We start from the raw sequence: 18214 nt of genomic DNA, 5'->3' as shown, positions 1-18214 counted from the left end.
ACCAAAAAAGTATTAAAACTGAGAAATAAATTCAGTGAAGTTGCAGGATACAATATCAACATACAAAAATCAATAACATTTTTCTGTGCCAACAGTGAACAATCTGAAGCTACTTGAGAGGCTGAGGCGGGAGGATTGCTTGAGCTTGGGAGGTAGAGGTTGCAGTGAGCCATGATGGCCCCACTGCACTCCAGCCTAGGCAACAGAGCAAGACCCGTCTCAAACAACCAAAAACGTGTAGAAGGATGGTTACCAGAGGCTGGGAGAAGTAGTAGCGAGGAGAAGGTATGGGGGAAGTGGGGATGGTTAATAGGTATAAAAAGTAGTTAGAAAGAAGGAATAAGACCTAGTATTTGGTAGCACGACAGAGTGACTATAGTAAAAAATAATTTAATTGTACATTTAAAAATTGTGAAAATTTTCATTGAAAAAGTATAATTGGAGCCGGGCGCGGTGGCTCATGCCTCTAATCCCAGAACTTTGGGAGGCCAAGGCGGGCGGATCACGAGGTCAGGAGTTTGAGACCAGGCTGGCCAACATGGTGAAACCCAGCCTCTACTAAAATATACAAAAATTAGCCCGGTGTGGTGGCGCGTGCCTGTAATCCTAGCTACTCAGGAGGCTGAGGCAGGAGAATTGCTTGAATCCACCCAGAAGGCGGAGGTTGCAGTGAGCCTCGCACCATTGCACTCCAGCCGGGGCGACAGAGCAAGACTCCCTCTCGAGAAAAAAAAAAAAAGTATAATTGGTTTGTCAGTCCGTGTCCAGGAGGAAGAAGCAGGAGGTCCTATTGAGTACAGGCAGGAAATTCCGCTTAAGTGCAAATATCCCCCGGGAGGATTCAGATCAAAGTGCAGGGAGGAAGCCCGCCCTGCCAAGGGCTGTGTCAGGAACTTGCTCATCCGGCTCCACTCAGCTGTGCAAGATCGCTTCTTCTGTCAGTCAGCCGGCAGGGGGCGGGACCTGACGCCCTATCGAATCAGGGCCGTGGGGCGGGTTCGTGGGAACTGTCAATCAGGAGCGCTGCCCAGAGAAGTGTGTGTGATTGGAAAAAGCCCGCGGCGTCTTCTCCACCCACCTGCGCTCGGCGCTCGGCTCTGTAGCTGAGAGACGACCTGGAAGTTCTGTGGCAGGATTTGTCCGGCTGGAACCCGCATTGGCAGCGGGAGCCGTCGGGAGGACCTGGGACACCGCGGAAGTCCGGAAATGGTGCGTGTGCGGGGCCGGCGTCCCGAGGCGGGGGAGGGGCTGGGAGGAACCGGCCGTGATCGGCTGTGGCTGGACCCGGGCCTCCCCGCGGGCGACTCCGGGATCTACGGACCCGGGTCCCTCTGTCGTAGGTTGGCCCTCGGCCGCAGGGTGGGCCTGGTCCTGCAGCCGGGACCCCGGGCGTCCTGACCCGTTCCTGCGCGGCGACTGCGGCCCCGGCGCCCTCTCTGGGCAGCTCCGCGCCCGCAGCCCCGCGTCTCCCCAGATTGTGCGGCTGTAACAAACACAGGTTCGGGGCCCGAGTCACTGTTCCGAGACGCTGAGGGCTGCAGCAGAAACAGTTTAATAGGAGGAGAGGGGAGGACACCCCAGATCCGCCTCCCTGAGGGATTTGGGGTCTGGACAGGGGCGGCTGGGTGTGGAGTCATTGGTTGGTGGGGAAGTGAGGGGTGAATCCTGGGACAGGAGGTGAAGAAACCGCATTCTGCTGAGTGGGCTCCCTCGTGGCGACTTCAACCTGGTTGGCGCCAGCCTTTCCGCTGGGATTCAGGATCTGAGACAGAACTCCAGCGACTCTGAGCAGCTCTTAGAGATCTTATCCCCAGGCACAATGGGGAAGCCGGCGGTCAGCGTCTGCTATGACCTGACTCTCAGGGAGGCGGCCCCGTGAGGCAGCGCGGCTGAGGGCACCTGGTTAATATCTAACTGCAATCTCGCCTCCAGCCTGGCTCGCAGTTCCTGTGAACCCGGTGAGGAGGCTGCACGGTGACGACGAGTCACCAGGCGGAATCCAGACTCTTGTGTGGGGTTTGTGTGTGGGAGGAGCTGTGATCTCCGTGGTCCTCAGTCCCTTCTTTCTTTCCAAAGGCGACTGTTTCCCCTCTGAGTCTTCCAAAGATGTGGGCAGCAGGGTCTCAAATCCAGCACTGTGTTGTCTCATCCTAACTCCTCCTAGGGGTGGCAGCAAATCTCTTGGTTTCCAGAGACTTCCGCAGGCCAACTTTCTGTCCTTAATTCACAGCAACAGTATGAACTCTTTGGCCCCCAGGCGATATTTCACTAGTTTGTCATCTTGTTTTCAGCTAGCAATGTATGGCTTTTTCTCGAAAGAATTGTTTTGGGTTCCTGAACACGGTGGGTCATTCCTGTAATTCCAGCACCTTGGGAGGCTAAGGCAGAGGTGTTACTTGATCCCAGTAGTTCCAGACCAGCCTGGGCAACATGGCAAGACCTTGTCTCTAGTATAAATTATAATAATAAAATTAGCTGGGCTTGGTAGCTGGCACCTGTAGTCGCAGCTACTGAGGCTGAGGTGGGATGATGGCTTGAGCCCAGGAGTTTGAAGTTGCAGTGAGCTATGATCGTGCCTCTGCATCCCAGCCTGGGCAACAGAGGCCGACCCTGTCTGAAAAAAAATGCACGTCCACAGCTGCCAAGTGTCTTGGAGGGTCCAGTGAATATCATCCCCTGGGTCATTCCTCCCAGGGGACAGCCTGAGATGGAGGGTGGGGCCCCCTGGGGAGCAACTGGATCCACTGGGATGGGAGGAATCTTCTGGTATATAATTCCTGTAAAAAGCTAACCCCTGGGACACTCCCCTTTTCTTCCCAACCCTAGTTTCCATTCCTTGGAGACATATGACTGAACAGCCAATTTCATGGTCATATTCCACAGGAAAAAAACCAGCAATGATTTCTGCCTTCTGGACTCACTCAGACTTAAAAGAGAGAAAGTTATATCTAAGGACTGGAGAACCTGCCCGTTGAGGTAGTGCAAGATCCTGAAAAGCACACAAGGCAGTGTCTCCTGGGAGGGTGGTGACCAGAATAGGGTTAAGGGATGTCCCAGGTGATAGGATGACCCGCCCTGATTCTTGGATTAAACTTTTCTGTGTTCCAGTCAGCACTGCTCGTTCCTGAGTTTGTTAGCTTGAAAGGATATGTTTACTCTTTTCAGCCTAAATTTCTGATTAACTGTAAAATACATCCTATGATTAGAGATTGTTATTGTATACTTTGAAGACAAAGTATACCCAAAGTTGGAAAGAGTTGGACTTCAGAAAATAAATTGTATATGTAATTCTAGAAAGAGTTGGATTTCAGAATATAAATGGTATATGTAATCTTCTATTCCATTTTTTAAAAGCCTTTATTTATTTATTTTTTTTGCCCCAGAGCTTGTGTAGTATGTTTCTCAGGTGTGTTTGTTTTTTGGATGATTTCAGATGGAATTTCAGGACTTAGTAGTATAACTACTACCAAGGAAAAAACCCTCTTCCATTATGGCTGCAAAAAAGGAATACATTTTTCAAGAAAGTGTAGTAGGTTCATTGAATTAAACAGATTTAACAAAAGCGCACTTCTCCTTTTTAAAAGGGTGGAGATTTTGGGACAATGGAGAAATCTGTTCTATATGGGTTTGACAGATGAATGCTAAATTCTGTGGGACAGGACTTTCCAACAGCTAAAGAAGTAAAATATATTTTTTTTTACTATATCACTTACAATTGTTGTAACCAGCGAGTTAATAAGACGTCACACTTGGAGACTAATTAAGAGTCGTTTATTAAGCCGGCGGCCAAAGAGACAGCTAATACTCAAAATTCTCTCGGCCACGAGGAAGGGGCTCGATTAACTTTTATACCTATGTTTAGGAAGGTGGGGGGGACTCAAAAGTAATAATTCTACAGAAGTAAAAACATGCAAGAATCAAAAGAATCAAAATGGTTACAGAATGATAAATAACTTAAAAGACAAATGGTTACAAGAAGAGCAATGGTACCAGGTGCAAGGTTCTAAATCTTTCATTATACTTAGATACAGGGTTTATGCTGGACACGAACTCAAGGTTTTATGTTGTTATCTCTTGGAGAAAATTCCTGGGAACTTCATACCTTGTTGGTGTTGGTACCTTATCAGTTAATTGGGCTCCTTTGAAATGCTGAGGATCTGTTTACCCAGGCCAACTCCTCACGAAAGGGGGTTGGGTGAGGAGCCCTAGTGTCTTGTAAATTAAGGGGTCAGTTGGAGTTTGTCGGCTTTCCTAGCTAGAGAGAGTCTTATTTACAGGAGAAGCAGGGCTAGGTGATTTAAAGAGACAAGCAGGATAAAATTTAAAGTAACAGGTTAAAGTAAAAACACGGTTAGGCATTTCACTATCATGGGAAATAGTAATTAAATGACATTCATTGTCTGGAAGGGATAGGTATTTGGGCTTTTCCTGTTGCGCTATAAAATGTAAGTGCCTTACAATTTCCTTCCCATCCATAGACATAAACACTGAATTTGAGTGATTTTCCTGGATTCATCAAACATGAGTATTTTGTTTTTAAATATCCATGTAAAGCATAGAAGGGTAAGAGAATAGCTTTGACCATGGCAGAGAGGCCCCAAGGCCAATGCCCCCACCTGTAGCTAAGACCAATTTTTTTTGTTTGTTTGTTTTTTTTTTTTTTTGAGACGGAGTCTCACTCTGTTGTCCAGGCTGGGGTGCAGTGGCACGATCTCAGCTCACTGCAACCTCCACCTCCTGCGTTCAAGCGATTCTCCTGCCTCAGCCTCCCGAGTAGCTGGGACTACAGGCGCGTGCCACCATGCCTGGCTAATTTTTTTTTTTTTTGTATTTTTAGTAGAGACGGGGTTTCACCATATTGGCCAGGCTGCTCTTGAACTCCTGACCTCAGGCAATCCACCAGCTTTGGCCTCCTAAAGTGCTGGGATTACAGGCATGAGCCATCATGCCCAGCCTCATGTGGCTTTTGATTAGGGCTAGAATGGCATATATTTTTTCATACCTTTATATTTAATGTACCTGTGTCTTTCTACTTAAAATAGTTTTCTTGAGAGAATAAAAAAATAGTTTTCTTGTACACATTGGTGGGTCTTTTTTTTTTGTTCAACTCTGTCACTCCTTGTCTTCTTTTATTGGTATATTTATATAATACACATTTAAAGTGGTTATTGACATACCTGGATTCATATGTACATATATAATTGTTTTATATTTGTTATACTTGTCGGTTTTTTTCAACTTCCTTTCTTTTTCTGCCTCCTTTTATTTTAACTGAGGAGTCTATATGATTGTGTTTTCTTCTAATAGTATAGTAAGTCTACTTGTTTCTTTGTTTCTTTCTTTTTTTTTTTGAGACAGGGTCTTGCTGTATCACCTAGGCTAGAGTGCAGTGGAGCAATCATAGTTAACTATAACCTCCACCTCCTGGGCTCAGGAGATCCTCTCTACTTGCTTTCCTGAGTAGCTGGGACTACAGGTGCAGGCCACCACACCTGGCTAATTTTTTTTTTTTTTTTTTTTTTACATGTTTCGTAGAGAAAGTCTCATTGTGTTGCCGAGTGTGGGCTCAAACTCTTGAGCTTAAGCAATCCTCCTGTCTTGCATCTCAAAGTGTTGGCATTAGAGGGGTGAGCCACTGTGACAGGCTGTTGTTTCTTAAAATTTTATTATTGAATTTCCTAGCATTTGGAGTAAACCGTTCACAACACATGGACCTTCAGTTTAAAGTAACACTGTACTGGCTTATGGGGTAATGCTCATATAACCCAGTGTTCAGCATTCCTCCCTCCCTCCCAATTTAACATCACTGTCATCCATTTGCCCTATTATAAACTATAACCACCCAATACATTGTTGATATTATTTTTTGAACAAACCTTTATGATATCCAGTAGGAATAAGAAAAGGAAATAATTTTTGTGCCTTCATTGAATTATTTTCTAATGCTCTTCATATATATGCATATGTATATATTTGTGTGTGTGCGTGTGTGTGTGTGATCTGAGTTTCTAGCCTGTATCATTTTTCTTCTCTCTGATGAACTTCTTTTAACATTGGCATGATGAGTACACCGGTGACACGTTCTCTCAATTTCATTCCTTTTTTTTCCCCATTAGATTCATTTCAATTGATTTATCATCATTTTAACTGATTTTTTTTTTTTGGCTGCTGACATCTGTTGAACACTTGTGATGATGTCTTCATTTTAATTGTACCTTGCAGCTGCATAAATTCTGTATGGCTAAATTTCTACCCCTTTTTTTTTGAGACAGAGGTTTGCTCTTGTTGCCCAGGCTGAAGTGCAGTGGCACGATCTCGGCTTACTGCAACCTCCACCTCCTGGGTTCAAGTGACTCTTCTGCCTCAGCCTCCCAAGTAGCTGGGATTACAGGTGTGCACCACCATGCCCAGCTAAGTTTGTATTTTTAGTAGAGATAGGGTTTCACCACGTTGGCCAGGCTGGTCTCAAACTCCTGACCTCAGGTGATCCACACACCTCGGCCTCCCAAAGTGCTGGGATTACAGGCGTGAGCCACCATGCCCAGTTTATTTTTACTTTTATTTTTATTTTTATTTTTGCACACAAAACAATAAACATTTTCTAAAAGTACATACAAACAAAAAGATGCATATCAAACATATTAGGAAGGTTGCACATGGGAAGATGGGGAATAGAAATGGGAGATGGGAATTAAAGAAAATAAATGAGAGAGGGACTTTGTATGGATCAATGATAATAACTCAATCCTCTATTTGACAAAGAAGAAGGAGAAGGAAGAGGGAGAAAAAGAAAGTGGGATAAAGGATCAGAAAGGGAGGAAAATAGAAAAAATTAGAGTATGACTCCAGGGTAGACCTGTTTTGTTGTCGCTTGGTTGGTTGGTTGGTTTTTCAGTTGTATTTTTCATATGTTTCGCCATGTTGGCCAGGCTGATCTCGAACTCCTAGCCTCAAGTGATCACCCCGCCTCGGCCTCCCAGAGTACTGGGACTACAGGCGTGAGCAACCATGTCCAGCCCCCACATTGCTTCTGGCCTCTGTGGTAGACCTCCCAGACGGGGCGGCTGGGCAGAGACGCTCCTCACTTCCTAGACGGGGTGCCGGCCGGGCAGAGGGGCTCCTCACTTCCTGGACGGGGCGGCCGGGCAGAGGCGCTTCTCACATCCCAGACAATGGGTGGCCGGGCAGAGGCGCTCCTCACTTCCCAGACGGGGCGGCCGGGCAGAGGCGCTCCTCACTTCCCAGAAGGGGCGGCCGGGCAGAGGCGCTCCTCACTTCCCAGAAGGGGCGGCCGGGCAGAGGCGCTCCTCACTTCCCAGACGGGGCGGCCGGGCAGAGGCGCTCCTCACATCCCAGAAGGTGCGGCCGGGCAGAGGCGCTCCTCACTTCCCAGACGGGGCGGCCGCGCAGAGGCGCTCCTCACTTCTTCCCAGACGGGGCGGCCGGGCAGAGGCGCTCCTCACTTCCCAGACGGGGCGGCGGGGCAGAGGCGCTCCTCACTTCTTCCCAGACAGGGCGGCCGGGCAGAGGCGCTCCTCACTTCCCAGACAGGGCAGCCGGGCAGAGGCCCTCCTCACTTCCCAGATGGGGCGGCGGGGCAGAGGCGCTCCTCACTTCTTCCCAGACAGGGCAGCCGGGCAGAGGCGCTCCTCACTTCCCAGACAGGGCGGCCGGGCAGAGGCGCTCCTCACTTCCCAGACGATGGGCGGCCGGGCAGAGGCTCTCCTCACATCCCAGAAGGGGCGGCCGGGGAGAGGCGCTCCTCACTTCCCAGACGGGGCGGCCGGGCAGAGGCACTCCTCACTTCTTCCCAGACGGGGCGGCCCAGCAGAGACGCTCCTCACTTCCCGGATGGGGTGGCGGCCAGGCAGAGGCGCTCCTCACATCCCAGACGGGGCGGCCGGGCAGAGGCGCTCCTCACTTCTTCCCAGACGGGGCGGCCGGGCAGAGACGCTCCTCACTTCCCGGATGGGGTGGCGGCCGGGCAGAGGGGCTCCTCACTTCCCGGACTATTTTTACTTTTTAATAGATATTATTTTATCTCTACATCTATATTCTTGTTTTCTTTTAGTTATTTGTTCATCATTGCCTTTACTTCATTGAACATATTTAAGATAGTTGCTTTAACGTTTTTATTCAGTGAGTGGTGTCTGAGGTTTCTCAGAGATGGCTTATCTCAATTATATTTTTTCCAATTGATGAAGCATATTTTCATGTTTTTCTGTATTCATAATTTTGTGTTGAAAAGTAGACATCTGAATGTTATAATGGGATAATTCTGAAAATTGGATTCTTCTTTCCTCACTGTTTTCTATTTATGTTTGTTGAAGACTGTAATTGTTCATTTGTTTAATAACATTTTCAAAATATGTTTGCACAGACTGTATTCCTTATTTGTTGTAGAAACTGACATCTCTGTTCTTTAGTGTGTGTTCATCCAGTGTTCTGGCAGAGATTTCCTGAATGCTAGAAACTAGTAAAAAAGATAAAGCATACAAAAGCCTGACCTCTTCCAGTCTTTGTGGATGGCTCTGTGCCTGGGGCATCCCTTGAACTCTTAGCCAGGCTGTTTAATACTCTACTTTAGCCTTTATGTTCTGCTTACCTAAACCTACAGATCAGCCAGAAGCGAAAATGAGGGTTTCTTCTCAGGTGTCTTTTGTGAAAATGTGTTCTTTCCTGTGCATGCATGGGGCTTTCTCAATTCCCCAGGATACCTGGGTGCTTTTGAGTACCCTGATATCTGGAGGACATTTTCTCTTCAGCTCTTTTTCTCCATGACTCAGATGGTCTACTGTATGTCTTAATCATAGTCTGTTCTTCCAGTTGGTTACAGGCTTTTTGTGTATTTTGCAACATTTTCATGCAGTTCCTGCCAAATTTGACCCTGATTGTGTTGTACTGTAGATAAAGTAGAAGAGAGAGCCTTGGCTGGGCGCAGTGGCTCACACCTGTAATCCTAGGACTTTAGGAGGCTAAGGCAGGTGGATCATTTGAGGTCAGGAGTTTGAGACCAGTCTGGCCAACAGGGTGAAACCCCGTCTCTAGTAAAAATACAAATTGTCCGAATGTGTTGGAGCACGCCTGTACTCCCAGCTACTTGGGAGGCTGAGGCAGGAGAATTGCTTGAACCCGGGAGTCAGAGGTTGTAGTGAGCCGAGGTTGTGTGGCTGTACTCCAGTCTGGGTGACAGAGCAAGACTCTGTCTCAAAAAAAAAAAAGACAGCCATGTTTCAGACCTTTATATAGTGCTTAATACAGATTGGAAAATACAAGGCAATAATTTGCAAATAAGATCTGATCTGCTGTCTCTAGAATTAGTGTCCAGGGTTCTATACTGGGAACTCGGGCTGCTGTGTTCAAGAGTGGCATTGATAAGGGGAGAGATTGGGCCAAGGACAAATAAAAACTCTACGAGACTTTTCTACCAGTTTTCATTTTTCTTCATATATATATATACGTATATACGCATATATACGTATATATACGTATATATGCGTATATACGTATATATACGTATATATACGTATATATGTGTATATATATGTATATGTATATATTTATCTCTCTGTTAATAGTATGGGGAGCCAAATATTATAGTTTCAAAATTCTTTGTTTGTTTTTGGAAAGCTGCACTTTCTTGGTGAGAAAGTTTTCAGCATTTTTTAGATACTGTGAGTTCTGTTAGACTTGGCAATGTAATTTTTGTTGTTGACTACTAAAAGATCTGTTTTAGTTATTTAGGAAGTATTATAAATATTCATGAGAGATGACATTGAGTTCTTTCCAAGAATATATGCAGTCTTTCCCCTTCTTTCCTTCTCCTTTTGGCATTACTCAAGAAAATGTTTAAAATCTTTCCACTGAGATGGTGAAATATCTTTTATCAGTCTCTTGTCATACTTCATTACATTTGATCTAAAGGAAACTAGTTGCCAGCTTCCAAATATTCTCCATAAGTATAATCACATAGGATGGGCTAAATCCCGTAAATATCAAGTTGCAACAAAACATGTGAAATGTTATCTACCCAGAAAGCTCATTATAGACCCAATGCCCAGAGTGTTTCTTTGTAGTTGTCTTAGCCTGTTTCTTGTTATTCATAACAGAATTACTGAACCTCAGTAATTTATAAGAAACCGTATTTAATTTTTACATTTCTGGAGGCCGAGAAGTCCAAGGTTAAGGCTGGGCATCTGGTGAGAAACCTTCTTGCTGGTCGGGACTCTGCAGAGTCCCTAGGTGGCATAGAGTATCACATGGTGAGGGAGCTGAGTGTCTAGCTCAGACCTCTTTCTCTTCTCAGAAGGACATGAGATAGCTCATTTATTCATTCACCCATTATGGATTAATCTATTCATGAGGTCCAAACCCTCAGGACTAAATCACCTCCTAAAGCCCCACCTTTTTTTTTCTTTTTTTTTTTCTGCCACTTTGGAGATTAACATTCAGTGTGCATTTTGGAGGGGACAACCATTCAAACCTAGCAGTGGCTGATCAGTGCACTCCCTCTGCTGAGTATGTAACAAAATTCCAAACTCTCAGAAGGAAGATGGGAGTTAATAAAATACTATATTTTTTTGCATGAACAATTTAGGCACACTCTACCCCTCTTATTATGCTCGTGGGGCCCTCCCCTAAATACATTCTCTAGACACCATGAAAGGCCCAACTTGGTGAACAAGCATTTGTAAGGACACGCAGTCTGAGCATTGCTAATGGTAACTCCCTTTTGCACAATAAGTAGTAGGACTTTATCGTGCCAAGGACTGCAGACCCACCGTGGAAATAGACATTAGGGGTGATCCAGGCTATGTGATTCACTCACTTAGTTCGCCAACAAGTGGCATGTTTCTATTCCACTGTTAATTTACCAAACATGTTTAACTGTAGCTTCAGAGTTACTGTGTAGGAGAAAGTGAGTGTAGACAGAGAATAAGAGTGGGTTTACCATGTCATTGAATAAAATGGTTGGAAACCACAGCATCATGTGAAATTTATGAAGTGAGCATAGATTCTCAGTACTGTGATTTTCACCCTTCCTCCTCTGTACATGTGGGATGGATCAGTCCTCAGTGGCTTTAGAGGACGTGGCTGTGAACTTCACCCGAGAAGAGTGGGCTTTGCTGGGTCCTTGTCAGAAGAATCTCTACAAAGATGTGATGCAGGAAACCATCAGGAACTTGGATTGTGTAGGTAAGGATGATGTCGCATTTCCACTTATTTAATTGGACACATTTGTTTCTTGGTCATTCATGCTGTTCAAAGATTTGAAATATGGAAAGGGGATATGGTTGGCCCTGGAAAAAAAAAAAACAGGGTTCTGGGGTGCCAGCTCCTGTAGCAGTTGTACATCTTCATATAAGTTTTTGTCCACATCTTAGCCTACTATTGATGGGCAGCATTATCAGTCACATAAGCAGTGATTAATACATATATTTTATGTCATATTATTACATCCCATATTCTCACAGTAAAGTAAGCTAGAAACAGAAAATGTTAAAAAAAATCATAGGGAAGAGAAACTATATTTACTGTTCATTAAGTGGAAGTGCATCCTTAGAAAGGTTTTCATCCTCGTTGTCTTCACATTGAGTAGGCTGAGTAAGAGGAGGGGCTGGTCTTAGTGTCTTGGGTAGCAGAGACTGAAGAACATTCGTATATATATGTATATACAAATGGACTTGTGCAGTTCAAACCTGTTTTCCAAGAGTCAGCTGTACTTCAGTGAATGCATTTTTCACGATTGCAGTGTACATCAAAATCTTACTGTTTGTCTATAATTTTGTCAAAATTTATAATGATTTTTCTGGGTATACCTTTTAGGAATGAAATGGAAAGACCAGAACATTGAAGATCAATACAGATATCCCAGGAAAAATCTAAGGTAATTTGCACTCACAAGAGAAAGATATGTCCCTGGAGCCATCCTGAGAATGACATGAAAATTTAAAAACAAGCAAAGAAAATGAACAAGCCTAGCTTAAATTTATTTATTCTTAGAAAATTTTCTCTAAAACATATACTTAAATGTTTCATAGCTGTTCAGTGTTTGTAAAATAGTTCCCATGGCAACAATATTATGAATCCACATATGAGTGTGATTGTCTTGAGAACACCTGGGGTCGAGTTACCTTGCACAGCATTCCATCCATTCACGTTCAAGCAGGACACGAAGCCTACACTTTGCATGATAGTGTTAAAAATGTACATCCAATACTTATTAATACCTATAAAATGATTTATAGACTGACCTTTAGTGATATATTTCCCATTTTTTACAGATGTCATATGTTAGAGAGATTTGTTGAAAGTAAAGGTGGAAGTCAATGTGGAGAAACATCTAGCCAGATTCAAGATAGTATTGTGACCAAGAACACTCTTCCTGGAGTAGGCCCATGTGAAAGCAGTATGAGTGGAGAAATCATCATGGGTCATTCATCCCTTAATTGTTACATCAGAGTTGGTGCTGGGCACAAACCACATGAGTATCATGAATGTGGAGAGAAGCCAGATACGCATAAACAATGTGGGAAAGCCTTCAGTTACCACAACTCATTTCAAACACATGAAAGGCTTCACACTGGAAAGAAACCATATGATTGTAAAGAATGTGGGAAGTCCTTCAGTTCTTTGGGAAACCTTCGAAGACACATGGCGGTGCAGCGTGGAGATGGACCTTATAAATGTAAGTTGTGTGGGAAAGCGTTTTTTTGGCCCAGTTTATTACAGATGCATGAAAGAACGCACACTGGAGAGAAACCATATGAATGTAAGCAGTGTTCTAAAGCCTTCTCTTTTTACAGTTCCTATCTAAGACATGAAAGAACACATACTGGGGAGAAACCGTATGAATGTAAGCAGTGTTCTAAAGCCTTTCGTTTTTACAGTTCCTATCTAAGACATGAAAGAACACATACTGGGGAGAAACCGTATGAATGTAAGCAGTGTTCTAAAGCCTTCCCTGATTACAGTTCTTGTCTAAGACATGAAAGAACTCACACTGGAGAGAAACCCTATACATGTAAACAATGTGGGAAAGCCTTCAGTGATTCCGCTTCCGTTCGAAGACATGAAACAACTCACACTGAAGAGAAACCCTATGCATGTCAGCAATGTGGGAAAGCGTTTCATCATCTGGGAAGCTTTCAAAGACACATGATAAGGCACACTGGAAATGGACCTCATAAATGTAAGATATGTGGGAAAGGTTTTGATTGTCCTAGTTCACTGCAAAGTCATGAAAGAACTCACACTGGAGAGAAACCCTATGAATGCAAGCAGTGTGGGAAAGCGTTATCTCATCGCTCAAGCTTTCGAAGTCATATGATAATGCACACTGGAGATGGACCTCACAAATGCAAGATATGTGGGAAAGCCTTCGTTTATCCCAGTGTATTTCAAAGACATGAAAGGACTCACACTGCAGAGAAACCCTATAAATGTAAACAGTGTGACAAAGCCTACCGTATTTCCAGTTCCCTTCGAAGGCATGAAACAACTCATACTGGAGAGAAACCCTATAAATGCAAACGTGGAAAAGCCTTTATTGATTTCTATTCCTTTCAAAATCACAAAACAAGTCACACTGGAGAGAAGCCATATGAGTGTCAGGAATGTGGGAAAGCATTCAGTCGTTTCAAATACCTTTCTCGACATAAAAGGACCCACACAGGAGAGAAACCTTATGAGTGTAAAACATGTAGGAAAGCCTTCGGTCATTATGATAACTTAAAGGTACATGAAAGAATTCACTCTGGAGAGAAGCCCTATGAATGTAAGGAATGTGGGAAAGCGTTCTCTTGGCTCACTTGTTTTCTACGACATGAAAGAATTCACAGGAGAGAGAAATCCTATGAATGTCAACAATGTGGTAAAGCCTTCACTCATTCCCGTTTCCTTCAAGGACATGAAAAAACTCATACCGGAGAGAACCCGTATGAATGTAAGGAATGTGGGAAAGCATTTGCTTCTCTCAGTTCCTTGCATAGACATAAAAAGACTCACTAGCATTCTCTCTAAATGTATGGAATGTGGGAAAGCATTTATTAATTTTATTTCATTTCAGAAACTTGTAAGAAACGTATTGGAGATAAACCCTGTGAATGTAAGCACTTGGTAAAGCCTTAAGTAATTTCAGTTTCTTTCCAGTACAGTCATCTCTTGATACATGCTGGGTATTGGTTCCAGCACTCTGTGAGCCATGTCAAGTCCCTTTTATAAAATGACATATTTGTATGTAACTTACCCACATGCTCTTGTGTAGTCTCAGTTATGTCTAGATTACTTAAAATACCTCGTACATTGTAAAAGCTATGCAAATAGTTGTTCTATTGTATCATTTAGGGAATCATCATAAGGAAAAGAGTCTATGTATTTTCAGTATAGATGCAGTAATTGTGAGCCTATCAACATAGTATATGTCAGCCAGAACATTAAAGTTTTTTTGCTTCAGCTGTCACATACTGCTTTTGTTTAATATGTTAACACTTACCAAAACCCTGGGTCGTCTTCTCTCTTGATAACCCAAGTATAGTGATTATAACAATGATGATGATTCTGTGGCACCCAATGTTTTGATGTGTTGAGATGACTAGATGTATGGCATTGTGGGTAAGTATTGAGACGTCAGGTTAACTTGAATCTTGACAGGCCATCAAGACTATCATCTATGTTGGAAGAACCAACTTGTGATTATAGATGTGGACTCATTTGAAGAGGCTGTGTGATACTAATGTTAGGATCTGTTTGGCTTGAGGGCTGAAGATCTGTAACCATTGAATGTTCCATCTTTGCAGATGCTTAGTTGTAGGAAGCTAGTTCTTCTTTTTCTTTGCTTCATTAAAAAAAAATCTTGCAGTGCTTATAGGCATGTTGTTGTTTCTTGGGTGGGGTGAAAGCTTTGTTCCATCGTAGGATCTTTGAGGATTATCCCTCTTTTTCACCTTTGCCTGCTGAAAAACTGTGGCAAACTTTTCAAGTGTCCAAATCAATGGCTTTGTGTCTTCAAAATTTTCTAGCTCATCATCATCTGTAGTGGATTTCAGCAGACTTGGAAGTTCTTAGTTGGTAAGGATTTCTCTTTGCTCTTCGGTGTGTTCCTTAACGTCATCCTCAGTCATTTCAGACAGCATTCCCCACCAACTTTTTTTTGCAACATTTCACATATTCTTAATAACTGCATGAATAGTGGGGAAGCCCTTGAAATCATTGACTCCCTTACTCCATGATGGTTTGTAACATGCATTGGCTGTCCTGGGCTTTAGGGCATCTGTAGCCTTCCCAGTAAGTACAATTATATTTGTAATTGTGAAGCTCTTCAATAAAACCACTGTGGTACATTCAAGGTTAGCATCAAGACTCCGTGAATTCACACAAGGTCAGTTGGATGTAAGTCACTTGAATGCACTTGATGATGCCTTGATCTAGTGATGCAGCAGTGATGTAGTTTTAGGAGGCAGAAATATCACTTGCATGTTCTTTTAGGCAAAACAAAGAGATTGGAGAGATGGCCCAGAGTGTTGTCAATTCTGTGGAAGACCTTGAGTGGCAGTCCCTTCTCTTTGAGGTATTCCATCACATCAGGTGTGAAGCATTGGTAGAAGAAAGCCTTCTTATGTTCTTGCCAGGACACAGGCCAGCAAGTTTTGCTTTTGTCCTAAAGAAGCTGGTGATTGCTCAGTAGACGAAGCCTCGCTTGTTCTCATGAACTGATGCATGGCCTGACAGCACCAGAATAAGGTGATCTTTCCAGGCCTCGGACCCAGTATCTGCACTCATGATGGAAGGTACCATTGGTCATCTTCTAGAACATGCCTGATTCATGACAATAGAAGATTTACTCTGGAAGGTAGTGTCTTTTTTCTGTTTTATGAGCTCTTCTAGGAATGCTGTTGTATCCCTGGCATCAGCCGATGCCAATTCTCCTGTGGTCTTTAAGTTCTTGGGCTGCACTGTGTTGCATAGTTAGCCTAGCCAGAACTTACTGGCTTCAAACTCCTTCCTCTTGCTCTCCTCAGCCCCCTCACAGTGATGCTCATAGAGGCTAAGTGTTTTTTCTTTTCTTTCTTTCTTTTTTTTTTTTTTGAGACAGAGTGTTGCTCTATCGCCCAGGCTGGAGTACTGTGACATGATCTTGGCTCACTGCAACCCCCACCTCCCGGGTTCAAGTGATTCTCCTGCCTCAGCCTTCTGAGTAGCTGGGATTACATGTGCGCGCCACCATGCCCAGCTATATTTTGAGTAGGGACTGGGTTTCATCATGTTGGTCAGGCTGATCTCAAATTCCTGACCTCGTGATCCACCCGCCTTGGCCTCCCAAAGTGCTGGGATTACAGGAGTGAGCCACTGTGTTTGGCCTGCTAAGTGTTTTTTCAAGTATGGTGTTACCATCAGCAGGGCTGTGGTTCTGTAACGTGTCCTCTAGCCACACACTTAATGCTTATCCTTAGTTTATTATGAACCAGAGGGATCATTTTTGCCGCTGTAGGGGCCGCTCTAACACTTTGAGGAACTTCAGCTTCCCTCTGCTTTAGTGTGTGATTTCTTGGTTTGTCCTTTTTTTTTTTTTTTTTTTTTTTGAGACGGAGTCTCACTCTATCGCCCAGGCTGGAGTGCAGTGGCGTGATCTTGGCTCACTGCAAGCTCTGCCGCCCGGGTTCCCGCCATTCTCCTGCCTTAGCCTCTCCAAGTAGCTGGGACTACAGGCGCCCGCCACCACGCCCGGCTAATTTTTTGTATTTTTAGTAGAGATGGGGTTTCACCGTGTTAGCCAGGATGGCCTCAATCTCCTGACCTCATGATCCGCCCACCTCGGCCTCCCAAAGTGCTGGGATTACAGGCGTGAGCCACCGCGCCCGGCCAGGTTTGTTCTTACCTTATGACGAACTTTCCAAGGTGATAATGCCACTTTTCAAAACATCTTAGGTTTGTATTTTCTTATTGGGAGACACCACTTTTTGTCCCCTGCTAGCCTTTTAGGGATAGGTTTGACCACTCGATTCCTTCTTAGGAGCCATTTTTTAACATGTTTTAGTTTTTTATATATGACATCTCAAGGGTCTCTGAATGAACAAAACAGTCTTCAAAAGCCAGAACAGTGGCCAGATGTGGTGGCTCACGTCTGTAATCCCAGCACTTTGGGAGGCTGAGGCAGGTGGATCACGAGGTCAGGAGTTGGAGACTAGCCTGACCAACATGGTGAAATTGCATCTCTACTAAAAATACAAAAATTAGTCGGGCGTGGTGGCGCCTACCTGTAATCCCAGCTACTCAGGAGGCTGAGGCAGGGGAATCACTTGAGCTTGAGAGGTGGAGGTTGCAGTGAGCTGAGATCCTGCCAGTGCACTCCAGCCTGGGCAACAGAGTGAGACTCTGTCTCAAAAAAAAAAAAAAGGCCAGAACAAAGTTGGTGAACTCACACTTCCTGATTTCAAAACTTATTACAAATCCATACTAATAAAAACTGTTTGGTACTAGCGTAATAACGCAGAAATAGACAACGCAACAAGATAGACAGCACAGAAAGTCTAATAAAGTCTAATAATTTACATAAAGTCTAACAATTTCTGAAAAGTCTCCTCTGACTATTCAATGGGGGATAGCTTAGTGTTTCTGTAGAATGATGCTGTTGGGCAATGCACATCCACATGCAACAGGATGACATTGTACCCATACCTAACATGTACAGAAGTTAAACGAAATGCTTGAGTGTCCATCTTAGATCTATAACTATGAGATGAAAATACATGGCAAAAGCTGTATTACAGTGAATTTGGCAACGATTTCCTAGATTTGGCACCAAAAGCATGACCCACAAGGGAAAAAATAATTTGGACTTTGTGGACCTTTGGCATCAAAAGGCAATATTAACAGAGTAAATGGGTAACCCATAGAATGGGAGAAACCATTTCCAAATTATATATCTGATAAGGGATTAACATGAAGAGTATTTAGAAAATGATAAAAAGCTACTAATAAATCACTTGTTATGGAATAAATGTTTGTATAAAATTTTATTTATTTTTCCACTTCCCTGATGTGGCAGTATTAGGCAATGGTTTCTTTGAGATATGATAAGGATTAGGTTAGATTATGAGAGTGGAGCCTGAAAAATGAAAGTGAGCTGTGCATGGTCACTCATGCCTGTTATGGCAGCACTTTGAATAGCCAAGGTGGGAGGATCGCTTGAGGCTTGGATTTTCCCCCTTCCCCT

At 43.9% G+C, this 18214-nt stretch overlaps 2 protein-coding genes across 4 annotated transcripts in view; both read left to right on the top strand.

Annotated features, from left to right (window-relative positions):
* The window catches only part of LOC129460885 (zinc finger protein 799), a 64782-nt gene that overhangs the window by 10287 nt on the left and 36281 nt on the right, over positions 1-18214 (top strand). The gene's annotated exons all lie outside the window — the stretch shown is intronic.
* On the top strand, positions 753-14461 carry ZNF443 (zinc finger protein 443). Of its 3 annotated transcripts, XM_055239375.2 has the most exons (5): positions 1240-2724; positions 11060-11196; positions 11827-11887; positions 12285-12734; positions 12819-14461. In XM_055239375.2, exons 1-5 carry the CDS (start codon positions 2567-2569, stop codon positions 14008-14010), a joined length of 1998 nt encoding a protein of 665 aa, XP_055095350.1. In that variant the 5' UTR covers positions 1240-2566; the 3' UTR covers positions 14011-14461. The 3 variants fall into 3 exon arrangements, with proteins under 3 accessions (XP_055095352.1, XP_055095350.1, XP_055095351.1); XM_055239377.2 differs by lacking the exon at positions 1240-2724 and adding an exon at positions 753-1209 and having other exon boundaries at positions 11070-11196; positions 12285-14461; XM_055239376.2 differs by having other exon boundaries at positions 2626-3680; positions 11070-11196; positions 12285-14461.

This window comes from Symphalangus syndactylus, chromosome 13 (genome assembly GCF_028878055.3).
Source record: "Symphalangus syndactylus isolate Jambi chromosome 13, NHGRI_mSymSyn1-v2.1_pri, whole genome shotgun sequence".
NCBI classification, from domain to species: Eukaryota; Metazoa; Chordata; class Mammalia; order Primates; family Hylobatidae; genus Symphalangus; species Symphalangus syndactylus.
Note: the sequence above shows the minus strand (reverse complement) of the source record. Positions and strands in the feature narration are given on the sequence as shown.